We start from the raw sequence: 27,029 nt of genomic DNA, 5'->3' as shown, positions 1-27,029 counted from the left end.
TGCAAACCCATAAGACTTGCTCAACAGCTTCATTCATGACCCCAGCACTAACCCCATTTTTCCCTGCCACGTCTTGATAAGAAATGAATTCCAACCCCAGTGTGTACACTGAAACACAACAATATATATCTGAGAAGGAATCACGCGTGAATCTGTTTATTACAATGTGTCCAGCTTTGTGCATTTTGATGATCAGTTTTCAGGAGAGTACAAAACATTCACATATAAATTTGTCATCGTGCCCCATGACACATTGACCCCTCAGTTCATGAGACTTTGTATAGTTCTGAGATCAGTGTAAATGTTGGAGAAATGCTAAGTGCTCATCGTTCTTGTTCTGTTGGTGTCACTGCGCACTTCTCTGAACGTCGGCCTACACCCTTCATACCGATCTCATTGGGTCTTCCAGTCTTTCGTAGTGCTCTTTTGGGGGCTCATGCACAGTAATAATGCTTTTCACATGATTAGGCACTACCATTTTTCTCATTTGTTAAGTAATCTCACTTTTACTTCCCTTCACCACCTATTCCCTGCTGTTCTACCTCTGGTTCCACAAGTGAGGAAGCAAAAGCTGACTGTACAATTTGGAAACCAAATGACTCCAACAGGGACATATTTTGTTGTGGAGAGAAAGGAGAAGCTAACGCAGATCCTAAAGCTGGCCCAAGAGATGCACCAAGAGATGCACCAAGAGGTGGACCAAGAGGAGGCCCAAGGGCTGGTCCCAGGGCAGGGCCAAGAGCAGGACCTAAAGTTGACCCTAGATCACCAAGGGATGCTCCGAGTGGCCTAGCATGCACTTTCTGGATGTGTTTATTAAGATAGGCCTTTGAGCGAAAGAAGCTGCCACACTCTGAACAGGGATACCGTTTCTCTGATTCTGGCTCTATTTTCTTGGGAATCACCAAGTCATACGTCGGATATGATCCATTACAATTCTGTTTCTCTGGCGATTTGAGGTCACTTCCATCAGACAGGTCACCGTAGGAGTCAGAACTCTCTTGTTCTCCATGTTGACATTTCTCCCCCTCTGAAAAGTAAGAAAAATCAGTGAAAAGGGCCTGGCATCTAATTTTAAAAGAACCTTCTCTATAAAGCCAACTAAAGGACAACTGGCTATTTCAAATTACTTTCTAGTCTCCTAAAGATCCCATCTTCTACCACATTGTAACTACTGAATATACAAGTGTGAGGTGGCATGAATATCAAAAGAGAATTGCAATATACAAAATAAAAACAAAAATTAATTTGTGAATGAACTCAGATAGCAAATCATTAATAGTTTTAAATATTATGGCATTTGAAAAGGGTATTCCCATCTTGAACATTTATGGCCTTGCTATAGAATATGCCATAGATGCTTGATAGATGTGGGTTCCACAACTCCATAACTCCACTTCTGTGGGAGTTATGCAAACACTCAAGCAGTTGTGAGTGGGTGTTTCAGTAACTCCCATAGAAGTAAATGGAGAGAGCCATGCAAATGTGCATTCGCCTCACTACAGTATTCCTTCTCCGCATGGACAAGGCAGAAGGTGACAGTTTCAGCAAGAGATTCTGTGGCTCCCCATGGCTGCAGGTCCCAGAGATATGTCATACATGATCAAGTTGGGAAAAATCCTTAAAGAGAACGTATCACTTTAACTAAGTTTATGGGCTGAAAGTAGGTGACCCGGGGATTTAAGTTTTATACTTACCTTCCAAGTTGTTCCCCTGATGTGAGCGCTAAAAGCTGCCACTGAATGCATTGAGTGGTGCTACTAAGTAGTTCGCCCATTAAAAAGTTAGAACAGGCGGACTACTTATCAGCGCTGCTCAATGCATTCAGCAGCGGCTTTCAGTTCTCATACCGAGGGGATGACGAGGAAGGTAAGTATAACACTTACATCCTGTTTCCACTTTATAAGACATATGAAACTTGCCCAACTGCTCACAGGAGTCCGCTATGAAGTTCCAGCAGTGGAGCTTCTCATATTGCCCCAGGTTCCTTGCCATACCCTCTGTGGCATCGATGATAACTGCTGTATTACACAACACAACACTCTTTTATTCAGAGACTTTGTGCTACCTAGTGAGATCAGGTATAAAAGGGAGCCTGGAGCATTATTAGAAGCTCCACTACCTAAACATCGTAGCTGACTCCTTACAGGTAGTTGTGAAAGTGTCATAAAGTGAATTTGTCTCCACCTGTATACTAATCTCTACGAATGCAGCATAAGGTAGTAACAGGCACGGTGATTGAAACAATATACCTAGCTTATGTATTTGTGAAGCAATTTATCAGAAACTTGCATTTTATCAGTAGCAGTCAAACACAGAGGAAGAACTACAAGAAGTAGTCCTCAATATTCATGGGCTGCAGGCTAGCCCCCATGTACCCTGTTCTTATTTATTTCTTTATAAAAAAATATGATTGGTCCTCTTTAAAGAGTAATTGCACTTTTTAAAAGTCAAAGCAACATGTCAAATGTTTTGATCACTTGGGGTCTGGGTGCTGAGACCCCACTGACTGTTCAGATGAAGGTGCTACAGCGCTCACCAATGCGCTGTGCCCCTTTAGCTGTCTTCACTACTTGATCGCTCCTCTTGGTAGTTGAAGACAGATGCATAGACTTCTATAGGCATCTATGTGTCAGTCTTCAGCTACTGAGTTGAGCAAACAAGCAAGAAAGAAAGCCAAAGAGGCACAGTGTTTGGGTGAGTACTGCAGTCCCTTCCTTTCAGCAATCAGTGGGGTATCAGCACCCGGACCCCACTGATAAAAACTTTTGACATATCAAAAGATTTTAAAAAGTGCAGTTAGCCTCTAAATCGCTAGTAATCTGTATTGGTCTTTTTGTCATTATACAAGGGGCCAAGTCAGAAATTTTATTAAATAGAAGGAAACGTATGAGAAATATTAAAGGGGTTATCCAATTTTATGTAAACAAAGTTTACTAATTATATAATTAAAAGTCTTTTTACGCGGACCAATAATTGACTGAATGAACATTCCTAAGGACATTCATTCCCAATGACTGTCCGCTGTAAAGAAGGTAGCAATCAGCTGACAATTGAGCAAAAGCTCGTTCACACCTTTCATATGGGCTAAAAAAGAATTGTTTGTCGCCAGCACCCCCCCTCCCATGTCAACAGCAAATGTTTTGAGTCAATATGCAAACTATATGGGCCCAAACGATCATATTAACAATTGTTCCTCATGCAATTTGCATCAGTTAATGTAAAAGGTCCTTTAAATGAGCACAGATCTACTTGTTATAGTGTCAATTGGTGCTCCTTTGTGCAGGAAAGCTGCCCGTGTGAAAGCACCTTAATGTACTTTGTGTTTCAATTCTTTACCACTTTTAAGATCTGTTTGCTTTCAACGAACGCCCACATTCCTGTTCACATCCAGAGACTCATACAGACCTAGACTTGCTCTCATCTAAAAACGGCATACAGTTGTATCCAGTGTAGGTAATGCTTTGTGAGCGAATGAACATAAAGTATAGGCCAGGCTCCGCTCTACTGTACACTGATACAGGTGATTCAGGGGAGAGTATTGTCTACACTGTAAAGAACTGTACCCAAGTGTATGAGCAGGACTAGTCTGTATGGATATTCAGCCTCTAGACAGAATGTTGTCATCCACTGACAGGAAGGGCCCCTTTTTCACGGAACAATTATAATTATCGTCCAAAAAAAAATTGTTGGATTGTGCGAATTTGAATGCTATAGTTAAGTGTAAACACGGTGTAAATATCTGCCTGTATAAACAGGTCGTACAAGCAAACTCTGACACTGTTCGCTCGTCCGAACAATTTATCACTCCGTATAAAAGAAGCCTAAACCGTTTTTGATTTTGCTCGGTCCCTCCAACTGCATATTCAAGCCCTTACCAACCTCTGCCGCCTTCAACTCAAAAACATTTCTAGAACCTGATCTTTCCTAAATTTCAAGTCAACCAAAATGGTAGTGCATGCCTTTATCGTTTCCTGCCTAGACTACACTCTTGCCCCCCTCCAAACCAATCTCAATACTGCTGCTGACTAATCTACCTTTCCTATTATTAAGGCCCATTTAGACACAAAGATGATCGCTCAAAAGATGGCTTTTGAGCGATCATTTTGCATAAACTACTAATTGGTACTAATGCCTATTAGTACCAAGTAGTAGCATGTAAGCCACTGGGAGCTGTATTCAGGGAACAGACCACCCGCTGTTCGCTGAATACTCTTGTTTTGTTCTGCCATGGGCCTGACAGCTGAGACAATGCAATCAGTTGTTATCAGCTCTTACCCTGCAGAACACAGTGTGCGGTCCGTATTTTCAGCTCTTCTGCTGAACGACGGATTTCAAGCAGAACTGAATTCCATCGTTCAGCAGAAAACTGAAAGATGGGCACATTTAGACACAATGATTAATCGCTCAAAAGATGGCTTTTGAGCAAATTTTGAGCGATAATCGTTGTGTCTAAATGGGCCTTTAATCCTCTGCCTCTCCTCTCTGCCAATCCCTTCACTGTCTGCCCATTGTCCAGAAAATCCAGTTCAAAATATAATCCGTAACATACAAGGCCACCTACAACCTGTCCCCTCTATACATCTTCGACCTACTCTTTCAATACCTCCCCACATAATCTCCGATTCTCACAAACTTCCTTCTTTTCTTGCTCTTCAAACAACCGTCTCCAAAATTTCTTCTGCCCATATTCCATACTCTGGAACTCAATTCTGCAGATGATCAAGCTCTCCCTCACCTTTGAAAACCCAACTTCAGATAAGCCTACAAACTACAAAAATCCCTACTGCCATTACACTGCATATGAGCAGCTTCTACTCTGACTTCTGGTCTCCTTCCTCCTGGCCTTGTAGATTACAAGGGTGCGTTCACACAGGCGAGTTTCACAAACAATATCTAACTCAGGGGTCCCCAACTCCAGTCCTCAGGGACCACCAAGAGGTCATGTTTTTAGGATATCCTATAGTTAGAACACCTGTGGCAATGTCTGAGGCACTGACAATAATTACATCACCTGTGCAACACTGAGGAAATCCTGAAAACATGACCTGTTGGCGGTCCGTGAGGATTGGAGCTGGGGAACACTGATCTAACTGATTGAGATATGGTCAGATATCACGCGTGAAAAGAACACATTGGTCTCAATGAGTTTATTCACATGAGCGATTTTTTTTTCTCAGACCAATGGTTGAAGATTGAAAAATCTCTTCATTTCCTACTTTTCAGCGATTCTGTGTTGGAATCGCCCAATATTGCAGCATCTGTTGCATAGATGTGATGCGGTTTCTTGTAAAACGCATTGCACTAGCAGCAGAAATCGCAGGATTGTGCAAGTGCGATATGGGAGCGATATCGCACCTGCCTGTGTGAATGCACTCTACGCTCTCATAGGCGGGCTCCTTTCGTCTTCTGTAGTCTGTCACTCATTGTTCAGGTTTATTGCTGTTTTATACTAAAACCCTGTTGATGTATACAGCAGCATTAAAAATAATCTTAAATAGCGAGGAATTGAAACACAACATATACTGTACACTTAGCAACCAGCTTATTATTACAAGCTTAATACAAGTCTATACAATCTAACAACTCGGCACCCAATAGCCATTAATACCAACAGTATGAGAGGACCGTTTTTTGCAGCTCTCAAACAACTCACAAATGCAGCGTTTTTCTTCTGCTTGCATTAGAGCTTGACCCACAATCACCCCATATTGTGAGATCATGTCATTTACCCAATAGATCTTCTACTAAACACTCAGTAGCTGAATGCTGTCACCTTCTTATACCTCCCATTGATCTGACATTGCTATAACATGTCAAGTTATCTAAGTGTAGAAGAAAGTTATAGAACTTTTCATTATTTAATGATTAAACTTTATTTACATAAGACCAGAAAACCCTTTCCGTTCAGCCTGGACCAGTCTTGTGTTCTGCCCCACACTAGTTCCATCTGCATAACATTGTTATACCCATGCACTCTTGTTTGCTTAGATGGTGCTGCGTACTGTTTTGTTTTTTACATGTTTCCTTTGGAGGAGGCCATGGTCTATTGAGCAAGCACTTTTCATATTTTATTTTATGTCTACATCTCTTAGGGTGGTTTCACATCTGCGTCGGTACCAACAGCCGGAGGGTCCGTCACAGATGCGGCTGAAAATACCGGAAGAAAAAGCGCTTTTTCTTCTGACCAAAAGCTGGTCGGAAAGTAGGCAGACCCCATTATAGTCAATGGGGTCAGCCCGCCGCTATTCAGATCCGTCCGGTAAAGGAACTGTTCGGCCATGGGGATTCCATTTCCTGCTCCCTGGATGGAGTAGAAAAGCAGAATTCCCAGTGCAGATGTGAAAGCACTCTTATCAACAAAAGTTACTAACTGCGGTATTATAACTGTACATATCCATGGTGTCATCTTCTCACATGCATAATGCCAGGGCTGTGCAGTCCAGCGCTGTGTTCACACCAGCATCACAGGTTCTATATTTACAGGATCCCAGATGGTTACAACTGATCCATTTTTAACTGAATTGTAAAAAATCACTTTGACTTATGAGTCCATTATTGTTCCATCCGCACAATTCCATCAGTGAGGGGCAATAGAAACCTGATGGTGCAGAACCATGAGGCCAGTGTGAATACAGCCTTAGTTATTGCTCTGCACACAGTGCTAATATCTGTATGTATTAGTGGTCCATGGTTAATTACTCCCTTTTAAGCCTAATGTGTACAACTGCAACCTGCAATGAATACAATATCTAACAACCCATTCTAGCTCACGGATGCACCCCCCTCTGCACGGACAGCCGGCTGTGCAACGCTTGCCTTTCACGCCACAGGTCCGGACACAGTGGAACAGCGCAGCACCGTTTGGGACGGAGTCCGGCGGGTGAGGGCCCGCGCTGAGGAGGGCGCCATGATGTGTTTTTACATGGACTTTTAAGTATGAGGCAGAGGAGAAACCTAGACAAGATAAAAGCAGGTAAGATGCTGCCACAGACAGACCTCCAACTGCTTACAACATCATGATACGCAGACTACTCAAGCATCTCACAAATTCTATTTGCATTGTTCAGAATGCAATATGGCTTCATCTGCACAGCTAGGTAGAAATAAATGGAGTTCCAGAAAAAAAAAATCAAGCTTGTTAGTCTATTAACCTTCAACTCACATTAATTACTTAAAGGGGTTGTACCGCAAATACAAGTGAAGTTAAACACTTCTGTATGGCCATATAAAGAGTATTTTAACACGGCAGATTTCATGGAAAGATCTGTCCTGTGGATCTGTCTGGCATTGCTTCAGCATGGATTTCTGCAAGTTTCATTTAGATGAATCGGGCGGTCACAGAAATCTGCGATCTTGAATACACTTTAAGGGCTGATTCACCCGGGCGTATATGGGCCGGGTTTTCACACCTGGCCGATATAAGCTGCCCCTATGATGCATTGGCTTACAATGCATCAGTGCACGGGGGCGTATTTCCGCGGCGTAAAAGTGCCCAATTGGGTGGTTTCACACCGCCGCTGGCAGCGGCATAGGTTCCTATGGGAGCCTATGCTAGCTGCTGGAGAAGGGAGGGAGTTTAGCAGCGTGACTGCTAAACTCCCTCCCCCTTCTTTTTTCCGTCCCTTGCCGCTGTTTGCAATGGGAGGAGGCAGGAGAGGAGTGGAGCTAAGCTGCCCCCCTCAAATTGATGGCTGCAGACAAGCTAAACTCCCACCCCTCCCATTGCAAACGGCCAGAGGGGAGGAGAGAGAAGGTGAGCCAGCGAGTGGAAGTGAAGAGGGAGTGGGTACTAGTGTATCTTGAAGCCACCGGAAGTACTGGTGAAGTCAAGATACGAGGTGTTTGACAGGGGGTTAACGCCCCCTGTTCCTGATTGGCTGCAGGCCATTGTCCCCTTTCTTAGGCTTACAGGTCCTTGTTTTTTTCCCTGGGCTAACTGTAGCAGGTGTCCCAGCAGCCACGCTTTCACTGTCCCTGACGCCCCTTTATCGCCGTTACACATTTTACTGCTGTCCCCAATGCTGCCTTCATGTTTTCACTGCCGACCCTTTTTCGCCGTTGCAGAATTTGCTGATGGGCCGGCTGTGACCGCCGCTGCCTTGGGGCCGGGCGCTGTGACTGTTCCTGGCGACCCTTCCTCCACCCCTGTACGCTGTGATTGTAGGGGAGCCGTGGGAGGACAGCAACTGCAAGGTCAGTATACATGCTCCCACTTGCTGCTGCCACCGTCTCCGATGCTGAGGAGCGCTCACCGTTCCGTGCGACTGAAGTCACAAGTGCTTACGCTGCGCCCCATAGCACAGCTTTCTGAAGTTCCGCGGGCCGCCGGTCAGCGGTCCGTCGCACAGCAGCGCTGCAGATTGCAGGCCGAGCGCTCTCCCCTTCCCCCACGGCCTCGTCTGATCATCACCACCGCTCATGAGTACCAAGCGCTGCCTCTCACCTTCCTCCAGAGCGGCTAGCGGTGGCTACAGGACCTGTGAGGGCGAGGACCTGTGAGGGCAAGACAGCCAATCAGTAAAAGGGGGTGTCACCCCCCCCCCCCTGTCAAACTCCTTGTATCTTGGCTCCACCTGTACTTGTGATGGCATCAAGATACACTAATACCGTGGGAGTGTCTCCCCAGACCACATGGCATTGCGGCCTCGGCGTATATGCACCAAGCCCTATGCCGTTCAGGCGTCTTACGGCAGGCGCACATAAGATGCCTACGGCCATGTAAACGGCCCTAATATCGTATTTTTCAGACTATAAGATGTACTCCAGGTTTAGACAACAGAAAACATATCTAAATACTATAATAAACATCTCTGGGGGTCTAACAAAACGGAGGGGATACTGTCATGAATTTTGGTGTTCTAAAATTGAAAAGGGAGTTATCAGTAAACAGTCAGCTCCTATTAAACATAGCGTGTCCATTCAAACAATGGCGCAAGCACATAAATTCGCATTATACTCATACAGAGCACTGATGCACACACATTGCACACATGCGCACAACACACAGCTCTACAACATACACACATAGCACTGCAGCATACACAACTCTGCTACATACAGAGCTCTACAGCACTCACACACATACAGTTCTGCTACATATATGCACGCACACACATAAATCTGCAGCTGGCATGTTAAACACCAAAGCCACCTGCATTGCAGATACCGTGATAGGCCCCCCACCGCGGTTCCGCAGCAAGTACTGTTCATAGCATGCTATGGAAAATCGCTTCTTCCTACAAACTCGCAGAAACGAATTGCGATTTCTGCGAGCGGCAGAGAAATTGTACCATGTTTGTGTCTTATAGTCAGAAAAATACGGTAAGTCCTGCAGCCGTGTGAGACGACCGTTATCAACATCATCAAGACAGGTCTTTAGTCTCTGAAAGTGAAGAATAAAGGAGCAAGCAGAGAGCTCTGAAAAAGGGAAAAAACTGAAACACAATCTATATTAGATAGCCGTTTGTCATCAGACAATGTTTAAGATTAATTTACATCAATCCAGAAAAACTACCAACAGGGCAGATTTTTTGTGGCGTTTTTCCTCACATCGGGTGTGTATTTTTTGGCTCAGGGTACGCTGTTTTTTTAGGTGATGCCCCATAGACCTCTCTTAAAAAAAGAAAAAAAAAACACTGAAAATAAAGCATATTAAGAATATGTGATCAAAAAAAGACTTGCCAAATTCACGAATATCATGCTGCTTTTTATGAGCACGAAAAAAACTGCCACAAAAAAGTGTATGTGAACAAAGCCTTAAAAGGGCTGCCTGGGACTTCACCACTGATGATCTATCCTCAGGTCATCATAGTCGGTCCACTGCTCAGGATCCCCACGGATCTGCTGATATCGGGCCAGCTGTCACCGCAGACAGAGTTGGAAACAGACAGCTGCAGTGCAGCAGATAATACTGATTTCAATGGGAGCGGCACGTGCTGGCGAGCAGCTAAGTGGTGTGGATCCAAAGCGCAAGACCCTCACTGATCAATTATGAATTACCTATGCTGTGGATAAGTCATCAATCGTAAAGTCCAGGAAAGCGATTTTTTGGGAAACTCCACTGCTTTCAATGAGACAGTAAAACACGTCGCACAGCGTGCAATGCACACGCAAGTGCAATGCGAGGTTTCCCATTGAAAACAATAGGAAACACTTGCCAATACTCTAGCACGCCTAAAAGCCCCGCCGGAGGATCGCTACGCGAGCATACTCGTTAGGGTGATTTACTCGAGAGAGCATCGCCTTTTTCCGAGTACCTGCTGGCTCGTCCCTGAAGATTCGAGGGGGGTTAGCGGGGGGTTGCGGAGGGGATCGGGAGGGAGAGAGAGATCTCTCTCACTCTCCACTCCGCTCCCCTCCGCCGCCCCCCCCAAATCTTCAGGGACGAGCCAGCAAGTACTCGGAAAAAGGCGATGCTTTCTCGAGTAAATCGCCTTAATGAGTATGCTCGCTCATCTCTAATCGCTATTTCACAGAAGTGATGGGAGGCGTTTTTTCCAGAAAAACGCCTTGCATCGGCATAAAAATGTACGTTGGCGAAAGCGATATAGGGCTGAGTTTCTCATCCCAAGATCGCACTCGGCCATGTGTAGGTAGCCTAAAAGTGAGAAAAATGCTACCACAATGAATGCAATGCTTGTAGGTTGATTCATATTTTACTGTTAACCTTCCGAAAACATTTGGACGCAGTTATTTGCCGGAAAAGACACTACTACGTCAAAATGTCAAAAAAAACCCATGTAATTAAGGGACATTTTGTAAGCTGATTAGTAAACTGTTCCCTAGAAGTGTGAAAACTAATAATAACGGCAAACACTAGGCCCAGCATATTGAGATTTCCTATATTTGAGCCAGTCTCATAATAACGCCTATCTGCCTGCATATCATATGGACACTAATGACTCGCATGCATATTAACCCTTAATCAACTTTCCTTCTAACTCTTCATAAACACATACAAACTAAGTGAGTGGTCTGTTTCCGCAAAGAACAGTGCTAGGTAGGCACACAAGAAGCCCTCCTGACATGAAGTACTGCTGACTACGGATGTTCCCCTTAGTTACCTCGGTTACAGATGGTGCAGAAGTTGCTGGGTCCTTCGCTGTGTTTCTTAAGATGATCGGCCATATACGCAGCTCTTAGGTATTTTCCGCACACCTGACATGGAACTTTATCCTCATGACATGCCAAGTGTGAGCGCAGTCGGTCCCGTGTAGCAAAGGAGGCATTACATGTCTGAAAGAAAGATTACCTCAATAGTCAGCATAGAAGAAATCTACCAAGTGAGAGTATCTGCATAGTAGTCTGGCGTGCTACGTGTTTAAAAAACGCAGTACACAGCATGTGCATGGGTATGTTAAATCTCATCGCATATGCAAAAATAGGACATGCTGTGTTTTTTTCCACACGCATGAAAATGCCGGTCTAAGTGGTTCAATAGAAATCAATGGGCATTTAGTATTATGCGTGTAGTATGCAGGACACATAAGCCTGTCTGAGTGAGCCCTTAAACACTATGGCAATGTCAATTAAGGTGCCCACCTTTAATAGCTGTAGCCTGAATGCTGGTTCACTCACAGCTATTTCCCCAACTCCCTCAAAGTCAGTTCAGCCGAGCATTTCTGTGTTGTACATAAGGGAGAGTGCAGAAAGTCACAGACACCTCTGGCAGCAGCTTATCTCCAGGAGAACAGAAGGATTTGGCATTGAAATTCAACATGCCTGACCCTTCTCCCCCCCCCCCCCCCCCGCCCTGGTATCATATCTTGGAGGATATGGCTGGCCCCATACAAATGCCACAGTTGCCCAGTTCAGCTAAAATCAGCAGGACCAGATAACTTTTCCCCAATGTGTGTGGGGGGTGTCAAGAGTGCTGCGGGTCCCCAGTACGGATTTTCCATTGAAGCCGGGACCTAGCGTGGTACCTCTCTGTGTTCTCCATGAAGTGAATGGAAGGCTTTACTTAGATGATATTAATGGGCTGTCAGAGGAATTTGTTTCATCATGAAAATAATGTATCCAAACATAGCCAGTGACATATAGCTTTCTATAGACCAAGCGTATCCTAAAAAGTCCTTTTTGCCCCCACCCCTTCCAAAAAAAAACCTTGTACTGGAATTACAGTGTTAGAAAAAAATATGTTATAAATCTACAAATTTTTATGAAGACAATGACCCCTTACACATCTACCTACACCCAATAGTTTCCGGCCTTACATACTATGTTAATATGGTTCTCGTGACCTATGGAAAAATGGTCCCCATTTCTTGACTCCGTGACCTGATAGGTCTGAAAAATGAGATTTTTGTATACAGGGTTATTACAAATGATCTTGCTGATTCAATGGAAACAGAAATTCCAAAGGCTTTGCACACCCAAAATGGTTTCCACATCAGAGGTGATCAACGTGAGCCCCCTCTGTCACTTGAGCCTGTAGTCAAGTTCCTGCCTTACACATTGTAGCGAATCACAATTGATTAACACAAAGGCTTCTGTGATGTGAACTCGCAGATCAGGCATGGTGGGTGGTAAGGGGGGCATGTAGACTCAATCTTTAATACTAGGGAGAAAAGTCACCAGGTGTAAAGACCAAGGAATAAGTTCACTATTGTCATGACCTGCACGGCCGACCCATCTGTTTGGTAGTCGCCTACTGAGATAATCTCTGACTTGATTGAGAAAATGTGAGAGGTGGAAGATAAAACCTGGGATTTCCTGTTCCCGCTGCGACAGAAGCCATATCTGTAGCGTCCAGGTACAAAAACCCCATGACTGTTTCCCCATTGGGCCATACACTTTCTTACAGGTTACAGTGCCAAACCTTGGGGGCAGTCAGGTGTAGACAGGTGGGTTTCCCCCCCCTAGATTCTGACATTACGTTTGTTAACTTTTCCTGAATGGTGGAAGGCGGCTTCATCACTAAAGACTCCATGACACCATCGGTTTCCATTACAGTTGGCATACTCTCGCAGAAAGACCGTCGCTTCGCATTGTCGTCCGGTTTCAGGGTCTGTAACAATTGCAATCGGTAAGGATTACATCACAAACGTTTGCACAAATCTTCCACACAGTCGTCTGCAGGACGTCCAATTCTCTACTTGCTCTTACTGTGGTTTTCTGAGGACTTCGGGTGAAACTTGCACGGACGCGCTCCACTGTTTCCATGCTTACTGGTGGACGGCCGGATGATTTTTACTTACAGATGCAACCTTTATTCTTAAGATCAGAGTCCCACTTATGAATTGTGCGCCCTCTGAATGGATCTTCCCCAAACTTTGTTTGAAAATGATGCTGCACACCAACAGTCTAGTAAACGTGAAAACCGAGGTCTCAAAACGTTCTCCTGTCTTCGCTCGCAGCCATTTTGTCTCCTATCCCCCTAGTAACAACTACAGCAGAAAAAAACGTTTTGGGCCTCATTTAGCAAAACTATCTAATGGTAAGATGTCCTTGTTACCTATAGCAACCAATCACGGCTCAGCTTTCATTTTACCTTAGCAGCTTGAGAAATGAAAGCTGCGCTGTGATTGGTTGCTACGGACAACAAGGACGTCTTACCGTTAGATAGTTGTGCTAAATGAAAAGGTTTGAGTTTCCATTGATATCCAATTTATGTATCTGAGTGTCACTAAACGTGAGTTATGAGTGTTTCACATCAGAAAGATCATTAGTAACAACCCTGTATATTCTAGTAACGAACAAATGTGTAAAGCTTCATGCAAATCGGAGCCGGCGGGGTGTTAGCCCCCGGGTGATTTGTCCCGGAATGACCCAGCTTTACAATAACCCTCAAGTTAGTGACAATAGCTATTGCTACATTAACTGCTGGATCTATAACCGCTCAAATCTATGCGGCTAAATAAATTATGCAGGGACTCTTTTTGATCTCCTTTTGACATATAAATTAGGAAAACACATTACAAGATATCAAAAAGAAAGTGAGTATCCTAAATCATTACATCTAAGGCCTTTAGTACTGCTTAATGTTCTTTAGAAAGTAGAACTAGATGCCTATTTCAATATTCTGAGACATAAAAGCTTCGCACTCAGAAGATGAGAAGTAATAACCTTAGTCAAATACAGTGCGACGCTGAACAATCTTAAAGGGGTTTTCAAGGTCTTAAGACAGATGCTCAAGTGCTTTTTCTTAGGATGGGCCATCAATGCACCACGTGTGAGGAAATGACCACTGGGACACCCACAGGACCTCCACTGCGGAACCGACACATTCATGGTCTGTTCTACTGATATGTGGGGTCTTGAGTTATGGACGCCACCATTTACACATTGATGGTCCCTCAGTGGGAAGCCATTGAGGGGTTGTGGCAGAGCACAGTTGCCGAATCATTCCCATACTGGTTTCATATGAATATGGACAGTGAGCTGTTCCTGTGATTAGATCATATTGGAAGATGCAAGAACCAATTTAGAGAACAGAATCATAATTGGACACTTCATGAAAGGTGATATAATTATCCAACAAACCACTGAAATTACACCAGCAAATGTGAAAATGCCATTATTTACTATCTTTGAAGCCCCATTTACACGGGATGACTGATGGGCAAACGATACCCGACAGTCGTCCCCGCATGTGCTCGCTCCCGTGCTGTTACACAGGAGCGAGAATCGTTGGCTCACAGCTAGGCGGCTGCAGCAGATTTCACTCCTCGCTCTCCCCCACCCCTCTCCATTCACTTAACATAGCGGCGGTTCAGTACTGAACAGCTGCTATTTTACACTGAACAATCATCGTTCAGGATTTTATGCAGCTTAAAATCCTGATATTCGCTCCTGTGCAACAGCACGTGAGCGAGTACATACGAGGACGAGTGTCGGGCATCGTTTGCCCGACAGTCGTCACGTGTAAATGAGGGATTAGGCAGGAATGTAATTTCTTATCTAACTTGTGACTTAGTATCGGTCAACTAAAGACAGGTAGACCAAACGTTATTGTAAAGTAGGGTTGATGATCTACAGTGCCTTGCAGAACTATTCACACACACACCATTTATCACCATGCTGTTTTTTCCAATTTTTGGTGCATTACATCCTGGAATGTTAATGTATATTTTTGGGTTTGTGCCATTTCATTTACACAACATGCATTTACCACTTTGAAGGTGAATTTTTTTTTTTACTGTCACACAAACCATAATTGAGAGAGAAAAACAGAACCCTAATGTACATAAGTATTCACCCCATGGAAATACTTTGTGGAGCCACCTTTTGCAGAAATTGCAGATTCTAGTCTCTCGAGGTATGTCTGTTAGCTAGCCCATCTAGACAGTGGAATTTTGCCTATTCTTCCAGGTAAAACTGCTCCAACTTTGATGGGTTGCGTTGGAGTACAGCAGTCTTCAAGTCATGACACCCGTGCTTTGACTAAGACCATCCCAAGACACTGAAATGTTTCCCCTTGGACCGTTCAGAAAAATATGTTGAGGCTCATTAGCTTGATGGATGGAGGTAGTATATGAAGACATTGCGCATGTGCAGTCGTGCTAAAGCAGGCTGCTGAGGATTCGGCATTCTCTGGTAGGTAGTGAACGTTACGTCACTAGTGATGTAGCGTACATTGCCCTGCAGGAAGGAGAATGCTGGCAATGTGCGCTTCGTCACCAGAAGAAGAGGATTCGAACGGCTGGAGGTGAGGTGATCCGGGGGACTAGAGGAGCCAGGAGAAGATCGGTGAGGTGAAGATCTGGTAAGACTAGCTGGGGAGGAATAGGTAAGTATACAATATTGTTTTTTTAAATGACAGAACCCCTTTAAGTGATTTCTTTTTTCTCAGGCTGCTCTTCCATAAAGCCCCACTCTGTAAAGTGTATGACGTATAGTGGTCCTACAGGCAGCTACTTCCATCTCTGCTGTGGATCTTTGGAGTTCTTTCAGAGTTGTTGCTGGTATGTTTATTGAATCTCTGATTAATGCCTTCCTTGTCTTTGAGTTTTGGTGGGCGGCCTCCTCTTGTCAGGTTTGTAATTGTGCCAAATTCTTTCTATTGTGTTATAATGGATTTCATGGAGCTCCATTAGATGTTATGAGTTTTGGATATTTTTTTATACCCCAACCCTGATAAATATTTCTCCACAACTCTGTTTATCATCTATTTGGAGAGATTCTTGGTCCTCATGTTGTTTGCTTAGTGGTATTTCAGGCTCGGGAGCATTTCAGAACAAACAAATTTATAGTAACATTATGTGGTGTTTTGCTTGCACACAAAGGGACCTTATTAGGATAATTATGTGACTTCTGAACTAAAGGCCCATTTACACACAACGATTATCGTTCAAAATTCTTTTACATGACTAAATTTGAGTGATAATCGTTATATGTATGCGCAGGCTTCCTGCACTTTTCGTCTGATCGATGATTTTATGGTGAACTTAAAATCCGGTGTTTAGCCGCAGAGAGGTAAAAGGTCTTTCAACAGATCACATGCTCTGTTCTCCATGGGAGTTAGGAGATTACATTGTAATTTGCCGGCAGACGCGAGGAGAACAATGCAGCTGTGCGCACAGCTGGGCAGGTGTTTAAAAAACCCTCTGGGCTCTGCAAACAGTTCCTGCAGGCCCTTTTACATGCAAATGAAGATGATAAAGTGTTAATGGCAATTAGAGGACATTAACACTATGCAAAAAGATCCCTAAAACTTTCAATTGTTTTAAAGATTATCTTTGCGTGTAAATGGGCCTTTACTTGGTTGTACCAGACCTTATTTAGGGGTTTCATAGCAAAGGGGGTGAATACATATGTACTAAGAACTTTTCTGTTTTTGGTTATATTTAGGACAAGATTTTGTTTTTCTTTCTACGGTAACAATTTGTACTATTTTGTCAGGTTCATTACATAAAATCTATATTTAAATTCAATTTAAATTCCAGGTTGTATGACAATGGAGTTGATAAAAAAGCATGGGGGTAGTGAATACCTTTCCAAGGCACTGGATGTAATATAAGCTAAAACTACAATCTTTCACTACTGTAATCGATAGCATCCTTCCGCTCTCCATACCTCACATTTGTGGGGCCTCTCTGATGTGTGAACTTGTTTTATATGTCCATTCAGATGGTCCGGCCTGTAAAGGAAAGTATATCAGATAGATTTACAAGTCAGAATAGCAAAAGATGATTTTAAGAAGATATTGTGCACAATTATTGCTAAATGCACTTCCGATAAGTTACATACTTTTAAACAAGACACAGAAGGGGGTGGATATTCATTTTCATCTCTAGAAATAGTTGTGGCCACATGAAGGTGCGTGTCAGAGGACTAAGGAAAGCCAAAAATGCACATTTGCGCACCTCCCATAGACTTCTATGGGGATCCTTGGGTGTGCAAGTGTGCACAAAAATAGAGCAGGTCTTATTTTTTTTGCATGTGCAAAAAAGGGCAATGAGATCAAATACTTGCAGTACGGCGCATATTAGCATATGAACCGTTGAAATTTTGTGTTATTGCATGTGCGTTAAAAAAAAGCAGGAAGATAGGTCCTGCCCTATATTTCTTGCATACAGTAAAACTACGTGCGAGAAAGATATGGCAAGTCCTATGTTTTCTCGCGCATAGTATTAACACACGAAAATCGCGCTAGTAAAAACCTAATTTTGTCCCGTTTTGCGGCCATGATGTTCACTCCTACAAAACGAAACAAAATCACGTCCGTCTGTTTAAGCCCTAAGATGAAGGAGTTTAAGAGTGAAAACTAAACCAAAACGGCAACTGTGACATAATATATAGCCTGCTGGGCAATTAAAAATTGCGACCATCTGAAGCATGTATTCATTCAGGTGAGCGATCTTTAGCCGTGTAAAAACATTGCGCGAGGAATAATGGGACATTGGCGACAGAAAACGGCAGCTGATTTTATACATTGCTGGAAAAGATAGGTCTTGCCCTACCTTTTGCCCAGATACGCTGGAGGCTCCCATAGGATTCTATGGGAGCTGACAAAGGGAGGGGGGAAGGGAGTTTAGCTGCGTCCAACGCTGGGAAAAGATTACAGCTGGCTTTATTTAAGCAACTGAAGCCATTCTGAGGATTTCTGCCGATCAAAGGATTTACGCGCTGCAGCGTATATTTTTGCTGATACACTGCAGCCGCCCATGTGATTGGATGAGAAAATGCAGCTAAAGCTTAGGAATCAATCGCAGCTATTCTTCTTTCATGCGATTTTCGGCAGCAATGAAGCAAAATGTACTGTGAAGCCATAGTGAAATCGTCACGTAACATCAATTGTTATGGTTATCATGCCAGGGACGTATGTGTTGCTGTACAAGTCATTTGCCAAATGCACGTGTGAAGCTTTTAAGCAAACAAGCGCAATAAGGGGGCACACAGGCTAGTTGGTCACACTAAGGGTATATCCAGACAGGGTGGATTTGATGCGAAATGTCCATAATGGATATTCCGCAGCAGATTCACAGCATGAAATGCGCATCAAAAACATTGTGTGCAGATTTAGACACGGAATTTTGTGCGGAATTCACCCCCTTATTTAAAAAGGTGGAATCTGCACCAAAAATACACTGCAGTAATTGACATGCTGCGGATTTAAATTGCGCACGGCATGTCCATTTCCGCAATGGACTTTTTCTGCAGCGCAACAATTTTTAAAATTTCATTTACTTTCTACTACTGTAAATGCTGCAGATTTTCATTCTGGGAAAATCCGGAGCAAATCAGTCCTATGTGGATATAAGGAACCTTTCACATGGGCATATTGAGCATCGCAAGTCGCAGTAAATTCTGCACCAAAATCTGAACGGCTTTGTGTGGATTTTTTTGTAGAATTGAAAATGGCTTAATTTTGCTGGCAATAAAACTTAGGCTTTGATGTGAAATTCGCACTCTAGCTCCCGGCTCTTCCAGCCTCCTCCCCCTGCAGAAAGGGACACCGTATATCGGCCGGGCATGAAAACCCGGTCAATATACGGACGTGTGAATAAGCCCTAAGGGCGGCTTTACGCGGACGTATTTAGGCATGTATTTGCACACACAATATGCAGAGAATAGAACCCATTGATATTAACGCCTTTGTAAACCTATTCTGTTGTTGCGTGTGCATTTTTTTAGGACTTGTTCTATTTGTGTGCGCATGTCTACACCAAAGGTCCACATAGAAATCTATGGGAGGTACTAGTGCAATAAGTAAGGAGGTGCATGAAATATTGCGCAATTCGAGACATGGCAGTGTGCAGTGCACAAAAAAGTACATTAAAAAGCGCCAATACAAGAACAAATCTACCTAATTCAGAGCGCAAATACATGGCACTGCGGTTTGCACAATTACACATACACTCATCTGAAGGAGCTTTTAGAAACCTTTCACATGGGTGGAATTAGCGCACATTAAGCACCCATATCCGTATTTTAATCCGTCACTGCGAATTCCGAACAAAACCCTGCAGTTCTCATTTTGGATCTTGATGCAGAACTGCTGGCAAAATTAAGCCATTTTCAATTCCATATCAAAATCTGCACAGAGCTGTGGGAATTGTGGTGCAGAATTTACTGCATGTTGCAGTCCATCCTGCGGGCTAATTTCACCCGTGTGAAAGGTCCCTAAGGCCTCATGTCTACGGGCACGCACGGTTTCCCAATGCAGAATCCCGCAGCAGATTCCACTCGTGCCTGCAGACAGGAGGCCAAAAAATACATTTACTTACCTGTATTGACGCAGCGTGGGTCTCCTCCATCACGGACGGATCTTATTTCTTCTGCACTGCGAAAGCATGCGCCATGCTGACTTTTTCTTTAAATGTCCTGCTTTCTCGCGGATCCGCGGCACGCACACAGTGTCAGCTGTATCTGTGCCGCGGAGAGTACGGCTTCCATTGACTTCAATGGAAGCCGTCCGTGCGGGAAAACCGCAGTAAATGGAGCATGTTGTGATTTTTATCCCGCGCCTGCGATCCGCACGCCGGGATAAAATGACATCCGCAGGTATTTAATTACCTGCAGATGCCCAATGCATGTCTATGGGCATATTGAACTGTGGATCATCCGCGCGGATTCCACAGTTCAATTTTGCCCGTGGACATGAGGCCTAAGGGTGCCCATACACATTGCAGCTGAGTACGGTCATTGCACATGGCCATGAAATGCTAAAGGCCCTTCTGTACCTGCAACAGCTTCAATTTCCAGGTCCAGGTGCAGCACAGCAATTAGCGGTAAACTACATACGGTTACAGCGGATTGGCTGCCACATGTATGAGCACCCCAAGTAGTCATAATCATTAGCAGCAAGAAAATACATTATACATATGGTGGTACAAGGTGGAAAATACTCTGAAACAGGCAGGACAATTAAATAACGACCATTTTTCGGTAGCTAGTACTTAGAATTCTCAGTAGTATTGCTGGAACGGCGTACGGGCTGTGAAACGCTAACTTTGCTTTGCAACATTCTCATGAGCCGCTACGAAATATGTAGCCGTTGACTAGTAAAAACACGTCTGCTTGGTGCATATTAGAGCTTTGCACGGGGTTAATAATTAAGCACCCTGTGCAATCCAGCGGAGCGTGGCAGCTGCCAGGGTATCAGATCAGTGTAGATGATAAATAGGATAGGAGCAATACTTGTCATTGACATATGTTCTAGTAATACCACACTGGAATGGAGAAAGTCTTGCCGATTAAAGCCAGCAGAAATGACACAATAGTGCCAACGTTATTATCTGCAAATAGCTGTGTGTGAGTGTTCCTCCGGAGCCTCGCTCCTCATCCACCCACACATGCTCAGTGCTAGCTGCAGCCCTCCCCTCGCTCGCTGTGTCCCTATGTCCTTTGCAAGGAGGAGGGTGCAGATCACATTTTCCTGATGGGGAGGAGAGTGTGTCTTTGTAGTTCTTTTGGCTCCCCTCCCTATCTCCTTCCGACCAATCAGTGGATGCAAGCTGCAATCCTCCATTTGGGTGGGGGGCCCTTGGTGCACACATTCTGAGATGGCGTCCCACGGGTAAATGAAAACAGGGGGGTGTGGGGAGCTGACAGTGTTTTGCATGCAAAGAACTTCCATTACAAGTGCAGCCAGCAGCAACGAATAGTTACAATGTACACATCTATTAATGAGGTGAAATATTAGCACTCAGCAACAATGTAACGGTCGTTCTCTAAACGTGGCACTGATATATATATATATATACACACATCTGACTAAAGTTCTGATCATGCTGTATAAACAGTGCAAAGCAAACGCTACACAGAAGTACATTCCAGCATTTTAAGGTTAAACAAACAGCAGCATTTGGTGGCTACTAAGCTCGGATAAACTTAGTTTCCTATACTTTAAGCTGAAGTCAACATTTGCGCTGAGGAGGATGAATAAGCAGAATCTAATTTACTTTCGAGACTTTTTCATAAAACTGCCATCTAGCTACTTCACAACATACCGTACACAGCTACTAATACCTTTCATCTGAACCATCCAGACCCTCCGGAAGTGTATCCCAAACTTTTCCTTTATATGCTTCTCAGCCATATACATATATCCTCAGAGAGCGCTGCTTATGGAGTTCTGTACGGTTTAGGCCAGAACTAGTATGAAATAAGGACGTCACAGCAGAGGTGACGTTTAAAATCGCATGAAGTTTTTCGACAAAAATGTGATAAATGGAAGTGCATTTTTTACATGTAAAAAAAGTTTATTTTACGTTTCACCCTGTAAAAACCGCGTTACCAATTATCACATTGCAGATCGTGGTAAAATCACATGCGCTTTTCAGATGTGATTTTCAGCCGCTATGTATGACTATAGACTGGTGCTAACTTCACACAGGCGAGTGCGATATGGGGCCGTGAATCCTGACCACATATTGCACTTCCCAATATGTGAATTCCCCGCGAATGTGAGGCGTTTTCATGTCAAAACAGCCACAGCTGAGGATTGCAGAGTTTTCAATTGGAGACCTCGCATCGCGTGCGCCTAGCACAAGTTGCGATGCTGCTGCCGCCGGCCACACTGAGAACAGTGGGCACTGCGATGCGAGGGCACGCAGAAAGCTAGAACGTGCTGCAATTTGTTTCTCGCATTGTATCACAGAGCCATGCAGGAAAACATCGCACATGTGTATGACCCCATTCAAAAGAATTGGGTTCATATTTGTGTGAGATGTGTGCATCTTGCAACGCACAAATCTTGCGTGATTTTCGCGCCCGTATGAAGGAAGACTAATACAGCGATACTACCTATAGTAAGAAGGTCTTGTCCATCATTCCTATTAGGTTACCTATACGTGGTGAGTGCGATAACAGTCCGTGAAACTCGGCCCGATATTGCACTCGTGAACAGGCAACAACGCCCCACAACACATCTCTGAATTTCCGATCCTATTGTGCGAGTTTCACGTGCGATAGAGGATCGGAAGTGTTTTCCATTGATTTCAATGGGAAGCCTCGCATCGCACTCACACGGCATGTGAGGCATTAAAGGTCCCATTGAAGTCAATGGGCGATGCGTTCTGCCATATTGCTAAAGTATATGACTCCATGCAAAAGAATGAGGTTCATATTCGCGCGAGATTTGTGCGACTTGCATTGCACACATCTTGCGCAATTTTGTCAGTCGTGTGAAATCTGCAAATGTTTCCCATTGTTTTCAATGGGGAAACCTTGCACCGCACTCGCACGCACCTCACATACCGTGCGATGTTTTTGCCGGCCTCATTGAAAACCAACTTTGTCCAGCTGTTATGTTAACTCTCTACATTAGAAACAGTAATATGAATTCAACATTGTGCACCAATTCTGAGTATATAATTATAACGCAATTCTCTAACAGGCTTGAATAAATTGCTTGAATGCCCTTTACTTATGAGAAAATATTGGGGTGAAGAAGGAAAATGCAAAAAACAAACTATGTAGATCCCCACTGAAGTCTGGGGGTGCAGTGTATACTTTTTGGCCATGTGAAGTTTTCCACTAAAAGCAATGGGAAACATTTGCTGATTCTCTGAGACAACTAAGAAATCTGCATCAAAGGATCACAACTAGAGATGAGCGAGCGTACTCGCTAAGGGCAATTGCTCGATCGAGCATTGCCCTTAGCGAGTACCTGCCCGCTTGGGAGCAAAGATTCGGCTGCCGGCGGCGGGCAGGGAGCGACGGGGGAGAGCGGGGAGGAACGGAGGGGAGAGCTCTCTCTTCCTCTCCCCCCCCCCCCCCCCGCCAGCTCATGGCCGCAACTCACCTGTCACCCGCACCGGCACTCGAACCTTTTCTTCCGAGCGGGGAGATACTCGTTAAGGACAATGCTCGATCAAGTAATTGTCCTTAGCTAGTATGCTTGCTCATCTCTAATCGCAACCTTACCAAAGTGATGGGACGAAAAAATGCCTCGCATCCGCCAGTACATCGCACCTGCGCGATAATGGGCCCAGTTTCACTTGGCCATGTGTAGGAAGCCTAAGAACTGTAGCAATCTGACTATACTCACCTTGGGGATGAGAATTTTCTAAGTTCTTACTACTTTCTTACCTTACTGACACTGTAAGTAGATCATAACGAGAGGTCCATCAGCTAACTAGCAGATACAATAACATTCTGTCAACAATGGTAAAGGCAGAGATCTTTACAAATATGTGTCTCCAATAGTAAGGCATAGTATACGGAGTTATACGGGATAACGCGAAGAACGTAGATATCATTGCACTTACGTAATTAAAGTAAAATACGGTAACTTTCATGGAAGGAAATGGGTCACAAGATTGGACTGCAGTGTATTAATAAAAGGTCACAAAGTGCCATTTTCATTCATATTCTCCAAATAAATGTGATAAATGTGTCCCAAATAATCAACATTCCCCCAAAGACCATGCAGGCTGAACTCACCTAGAAAAGCCCTTTCCACAGCTCTGGCAGATGTAGGGCTTGCCAACCGAACCATCATGTGAGCGTACATGGTAGGACATCCTGTCTTTACGTTTGAAGCGCAGTTCGCATACAGGACAAGAATATGGCTTCTCTCCAGAGTGGGACAGCTTGTGTCTATTCAGATGGTAGACATCTCGGAAAATCTTCCCACACAAATCACAAGCTACCTGTTTTCTTGCTCGGTTCCTTTTTCTAGGGGTCCCTGATTCCTCCTGGGTGAGCCCATTCTCTCCAATACGAGGTGCCTGTAGGTCTCCATATCCCAGCTGCAGGCTGGTAACGCCATGCTGTGCCTCATGCTGGCGCAGTCGTATAGGGTCTGTGAAGACTTTATCACAAAGTCCACAAGGAAGTACTCCTGCATCCCGCAAACCACCCACGGCTCCGAAAAGTACCGAATCTAAAACACTGGGCTTTCTCGGCCGGCCACGACCTCGTTTGCTTCCAAGTCCTTGTACTCCCATTTGGTACTGAGACGGTAGAATTTGTGATGAACCGCCAAGTGCTAGAAGGGAAGCTTGACTTGGCACAGCTGGACCTGGACGAACAGAGTCCTCCTCATCGTCCCCTAAAGACCCTGCAATACCTGAGCCACTCATGACAGTCCCATTAGTCATGTCTAATGGAAATCCAAGGTCAGAAGCCCCTGATCGAAAAAGCATGAGTTCTGGTCGTGTAGGGGGCACTAAGATTTGGACATTGGACTGCTTAATGACCTCTTGGCAAATATCAATAACTGAGCGCATTAACAAGAACTTGGCAGCGGTCATAAGCTCTGGAAAACTCTCCAGCCGGATAATGATGCGAGCCGTATATGCAAAGTCTAAGATGTCCCCAAAAACCTTGGAGCTGATTGTGTGCATCTCAAGCTCCCGTGGAACTGGCCCCTCTGCTTCTCCAAGCACGGACTCAAAGTATTGGCTGCAGGCGGCTAAAACAGCGCGATGGGCAGGGAAACTATCCTCTCCGACACGAAGAACAACATCGCAAAAGCGCCCGCCGCTCTTACGCTGCTGGTTGAGTTGATTGAGAACATCGGAGCTGTGTTGACGCACCTGATAGGTGAAACATGACGGCCCACAGCCCTCTGCCAAACGCTCCATGGTATCCGAGGGCACAGAACTCTACACCTAAGGATGGACAGAAAACTAATGCAATCAGAGGCAGAAACAGGAAATTACAGAACATCTAGACGAGCCATCACATGAGACTCTTCTTCAGGGCTTCACAAACTTCACCCCCTGCTGGCATCCCTTCTTGGTTGGGGGAAAAGCAAGATGCCCTCCAAAAAAAAAAAAAAGAGTTAAGCATGGAATGTTATGTAACAAGGACAGAGGAAGGCCTGGAACCCCGGGGAAACAATGTAGTTTTATGTCAAGTCATAAAAAACACTTCTTCTGCTGGTTCAGTGGGCACAGTTAACCCTTGCCTGACTAGGGGGCATCACAGATGGGTCACCTGCCACTTAGTTGTCTTATGCATAACTACACCACAAGGTGGGCAGGGAAGAGCAGGCAGGTGGGCACATGTGTCATGTCCTGCAGTACAGTGGGGGCTGTCAATGTCTGCGGGCACAGAGGTGTCTGGGGGCGGGAGAGCCAGCCAGGCCTGATCTACAGATTATTACGGCCATCTATGCAGGGTCCCCTATTATAGATTGGGGGTACAGGGTGATGTCACCTGGTGCGCGTACCCACGTAGCTCCTCCCCTTGCCCTCCGCGGGTGCGCGCGCCGCTCTTCTCAGGGGCCCCGGTTGCAGGTTCCCGGTAAATTGCCGCGCTCTCCAATCTGCTCCTCAACCCCGGAAACTGACACCCCCAACCGGATACCGGAACCCCCCCGCACCGGACACAGGGGTAGCTCTGACCGGATCCTCCGCAGCCTCTTTGTGTCTGATCCCCCCCCAGGCTGAGAATCTGTGTCCGCCCCCCGGTCCCCCCTCCCTGTGAGCACTCCCCCCCGCCCCTGTAAGCAGACTGGGAGACCCCGCACATGCCGACCCCCCCCACTCTCACCCCTCCCGGAATAATATGCATATTCACTATGGACACAAGGTAGCCTGCATCCACAGTGCGCCGTTATCACACGGAGGAATGTCCCTGCAAGTTCTCAGCAAAGCCACAATCCCCAGTGCCAGGTAGTCCTGTCTGCCATAGCGGGGTGTACGACTAGCTCATACATATGTGTCAGGCATGGCATCCAGGGCACCGCAGGACTGCCCAGTGCAGGGGGCTCTCCTTGACCCATGAACTCACCTGACACCTATCTGCCCTACAGAAATGTCTTTATAGGATGGAGAAAAACAACTAAACTGCCAACTGTGCCCTAACAGGTTAATGCGAGCCCCAACAGACCCCATCATGCCTCCTTTCTAACATGTCAAGTAGAAGCAGCACACATGCAACTTCTAGTCACCCCCTCCTTCCTTGGTAGGGCCAGTTTCAGAACTCCAAGATTTTAGAACTCCAGGTTACAGTGTATCACCTCTCACCTTTTCATCTGGAACCAAACACATTGGCCTTCCACAATCAGAGTTCCGTGGGGGGTTAACCCCTTTAAGGATTTTTTCTTTTTCGGCTTTTGCTCCCCCCTTTTTAAAAAAAATCATAATTCCTATATTTGTTTACCAACCTAGATGCCTGAGGGCTTGTTTTTTTTACAGACAAGTTGTATTTTTCAACAGTACTATTTAATGTACTGGAAAACTTTTAAACAATTTAAGTGGAGCGAAATGGGAAAAAAAGTGCAATTCCATCATCTTTTGTCCTGTTTCTATGGTTGTCACACTGTGGCACAAATGACCTGATAACTGTATTCTATGGGTCAGTATAATTACTATGATACCAAATCTATATAGTGTGTTTTTTTTCTGCTGTACTTATGTTTAAAAATATCTTTGGGAAAAAAAAATATTTCCTGCCGCCATTTTTTGCGGGACATTCTGTAATTTCTATTGATACCATTTTGGAGTACATATGACTTTTTAATTGCTTTTCATAAAAAATTTTCTTGGAGACAGGATGATAAAAAAAAAAGCAAAATTCTGATATGGCCCTGGCAGGAATCTGACCCGCCTGTGGACATGAGGCTTAAAGGGGTTGTCCCGCGCCGAAACGGGTTTTTTTTTTTTTTTTTTAACCCCCCCCCCCCG

The 27,029-nt window shown here is 44.7% G+C and overlaps 1 protein-coding gene across 6 annotated transcripts; it reads right to left on the bottom strand.

The window, feature by feature from the left end:
* Positions 1-140: 140 nt before the first annotated feature.
* PATZ1 (POZ/BTB and AT hook containing zinc finger 1) lies at positions 141-25,774 on the bottom strand. 6 transcript variants are annotated; one of them, XM_066603617.1, is made up of 7 exons: positions 25,558-25,774; positions 23,836-25,007; positions 17,020-17,083; positions 12,881-13,012; positions 11,067-11,238; positions 6,820-6,957; positions 141-1,030 (listed from the first exon to the last, which is right to left on the bottom strand). In XM_066603617.1, exons 2-7 carry the CDS (start codon positions 24,978-24,980, stop codon positions 507-509), a joined length of 2,175 nt encoding a protein of 724 aa, XP_066459714.1. In that variant the 5' UTR covers positions 24,981-25,007; positions 25,558-25,774; the 3' UTR covers positions 141-506. The 6 variants fall into 6 exon arrangements, with proteins under 6 accessions (XP_066459714.1, XP_066459713.1, XP_066459712.1 ...); XM_066603616.1 differs by having other exon boundaries at positions 25,571-25,774; XM_066603615.1 differs by having other exon boundaries at positions 23,836-25,774.
* Between the last annotated feature and the right edge of the window lie 1,255 nt (positions 25,775-27,029).

The sequence above is a fragment of the Eleutherodactylus coqui genome, chromosome 5, assembly GCF_035609145.1.
Source record: "Eleutherodactylus coqui strain aEleCoq1 chromosome 5, aEleCoq1.hap1, whole genome shotgun sequence".
NCBI classification, from domain to species: Eukaryota; Metazoa; Chordata; class Amphibia; order Anura; family Eleutherodactylidae; genus Eleutherodactylus; species Eleutherodactylus coqui.
The sequence above is the reverse complement of the archived record's forward strand: the minus strand, read 5'-3'. Positions and strand labels throughout refer to the sequence as shown.

Coding starts and splice junctions, on each gene's coding strand:
- PATZ1 (XM_066603615.1), bottom strand. CDS start 24,980: ATGGAGCGTTTGGCAGAGGGCTGTGGGCCGTCATGTTTCACCTATCAG. Junction 13,013..17,019: donor AGAGGCCCCACAAATGTGAG/GTATGGAGAGCG, acceptor CAATTGTTACAG/ACCCTGAAACCGGACGACAA. Junction 11,239..12,880: donor TTCAGGAAAAGTTAACAAAC/GTAATGTCAGAA, acceptor TCTTTCTTTCAG/ACATGTAATGCCTCCTTTGC.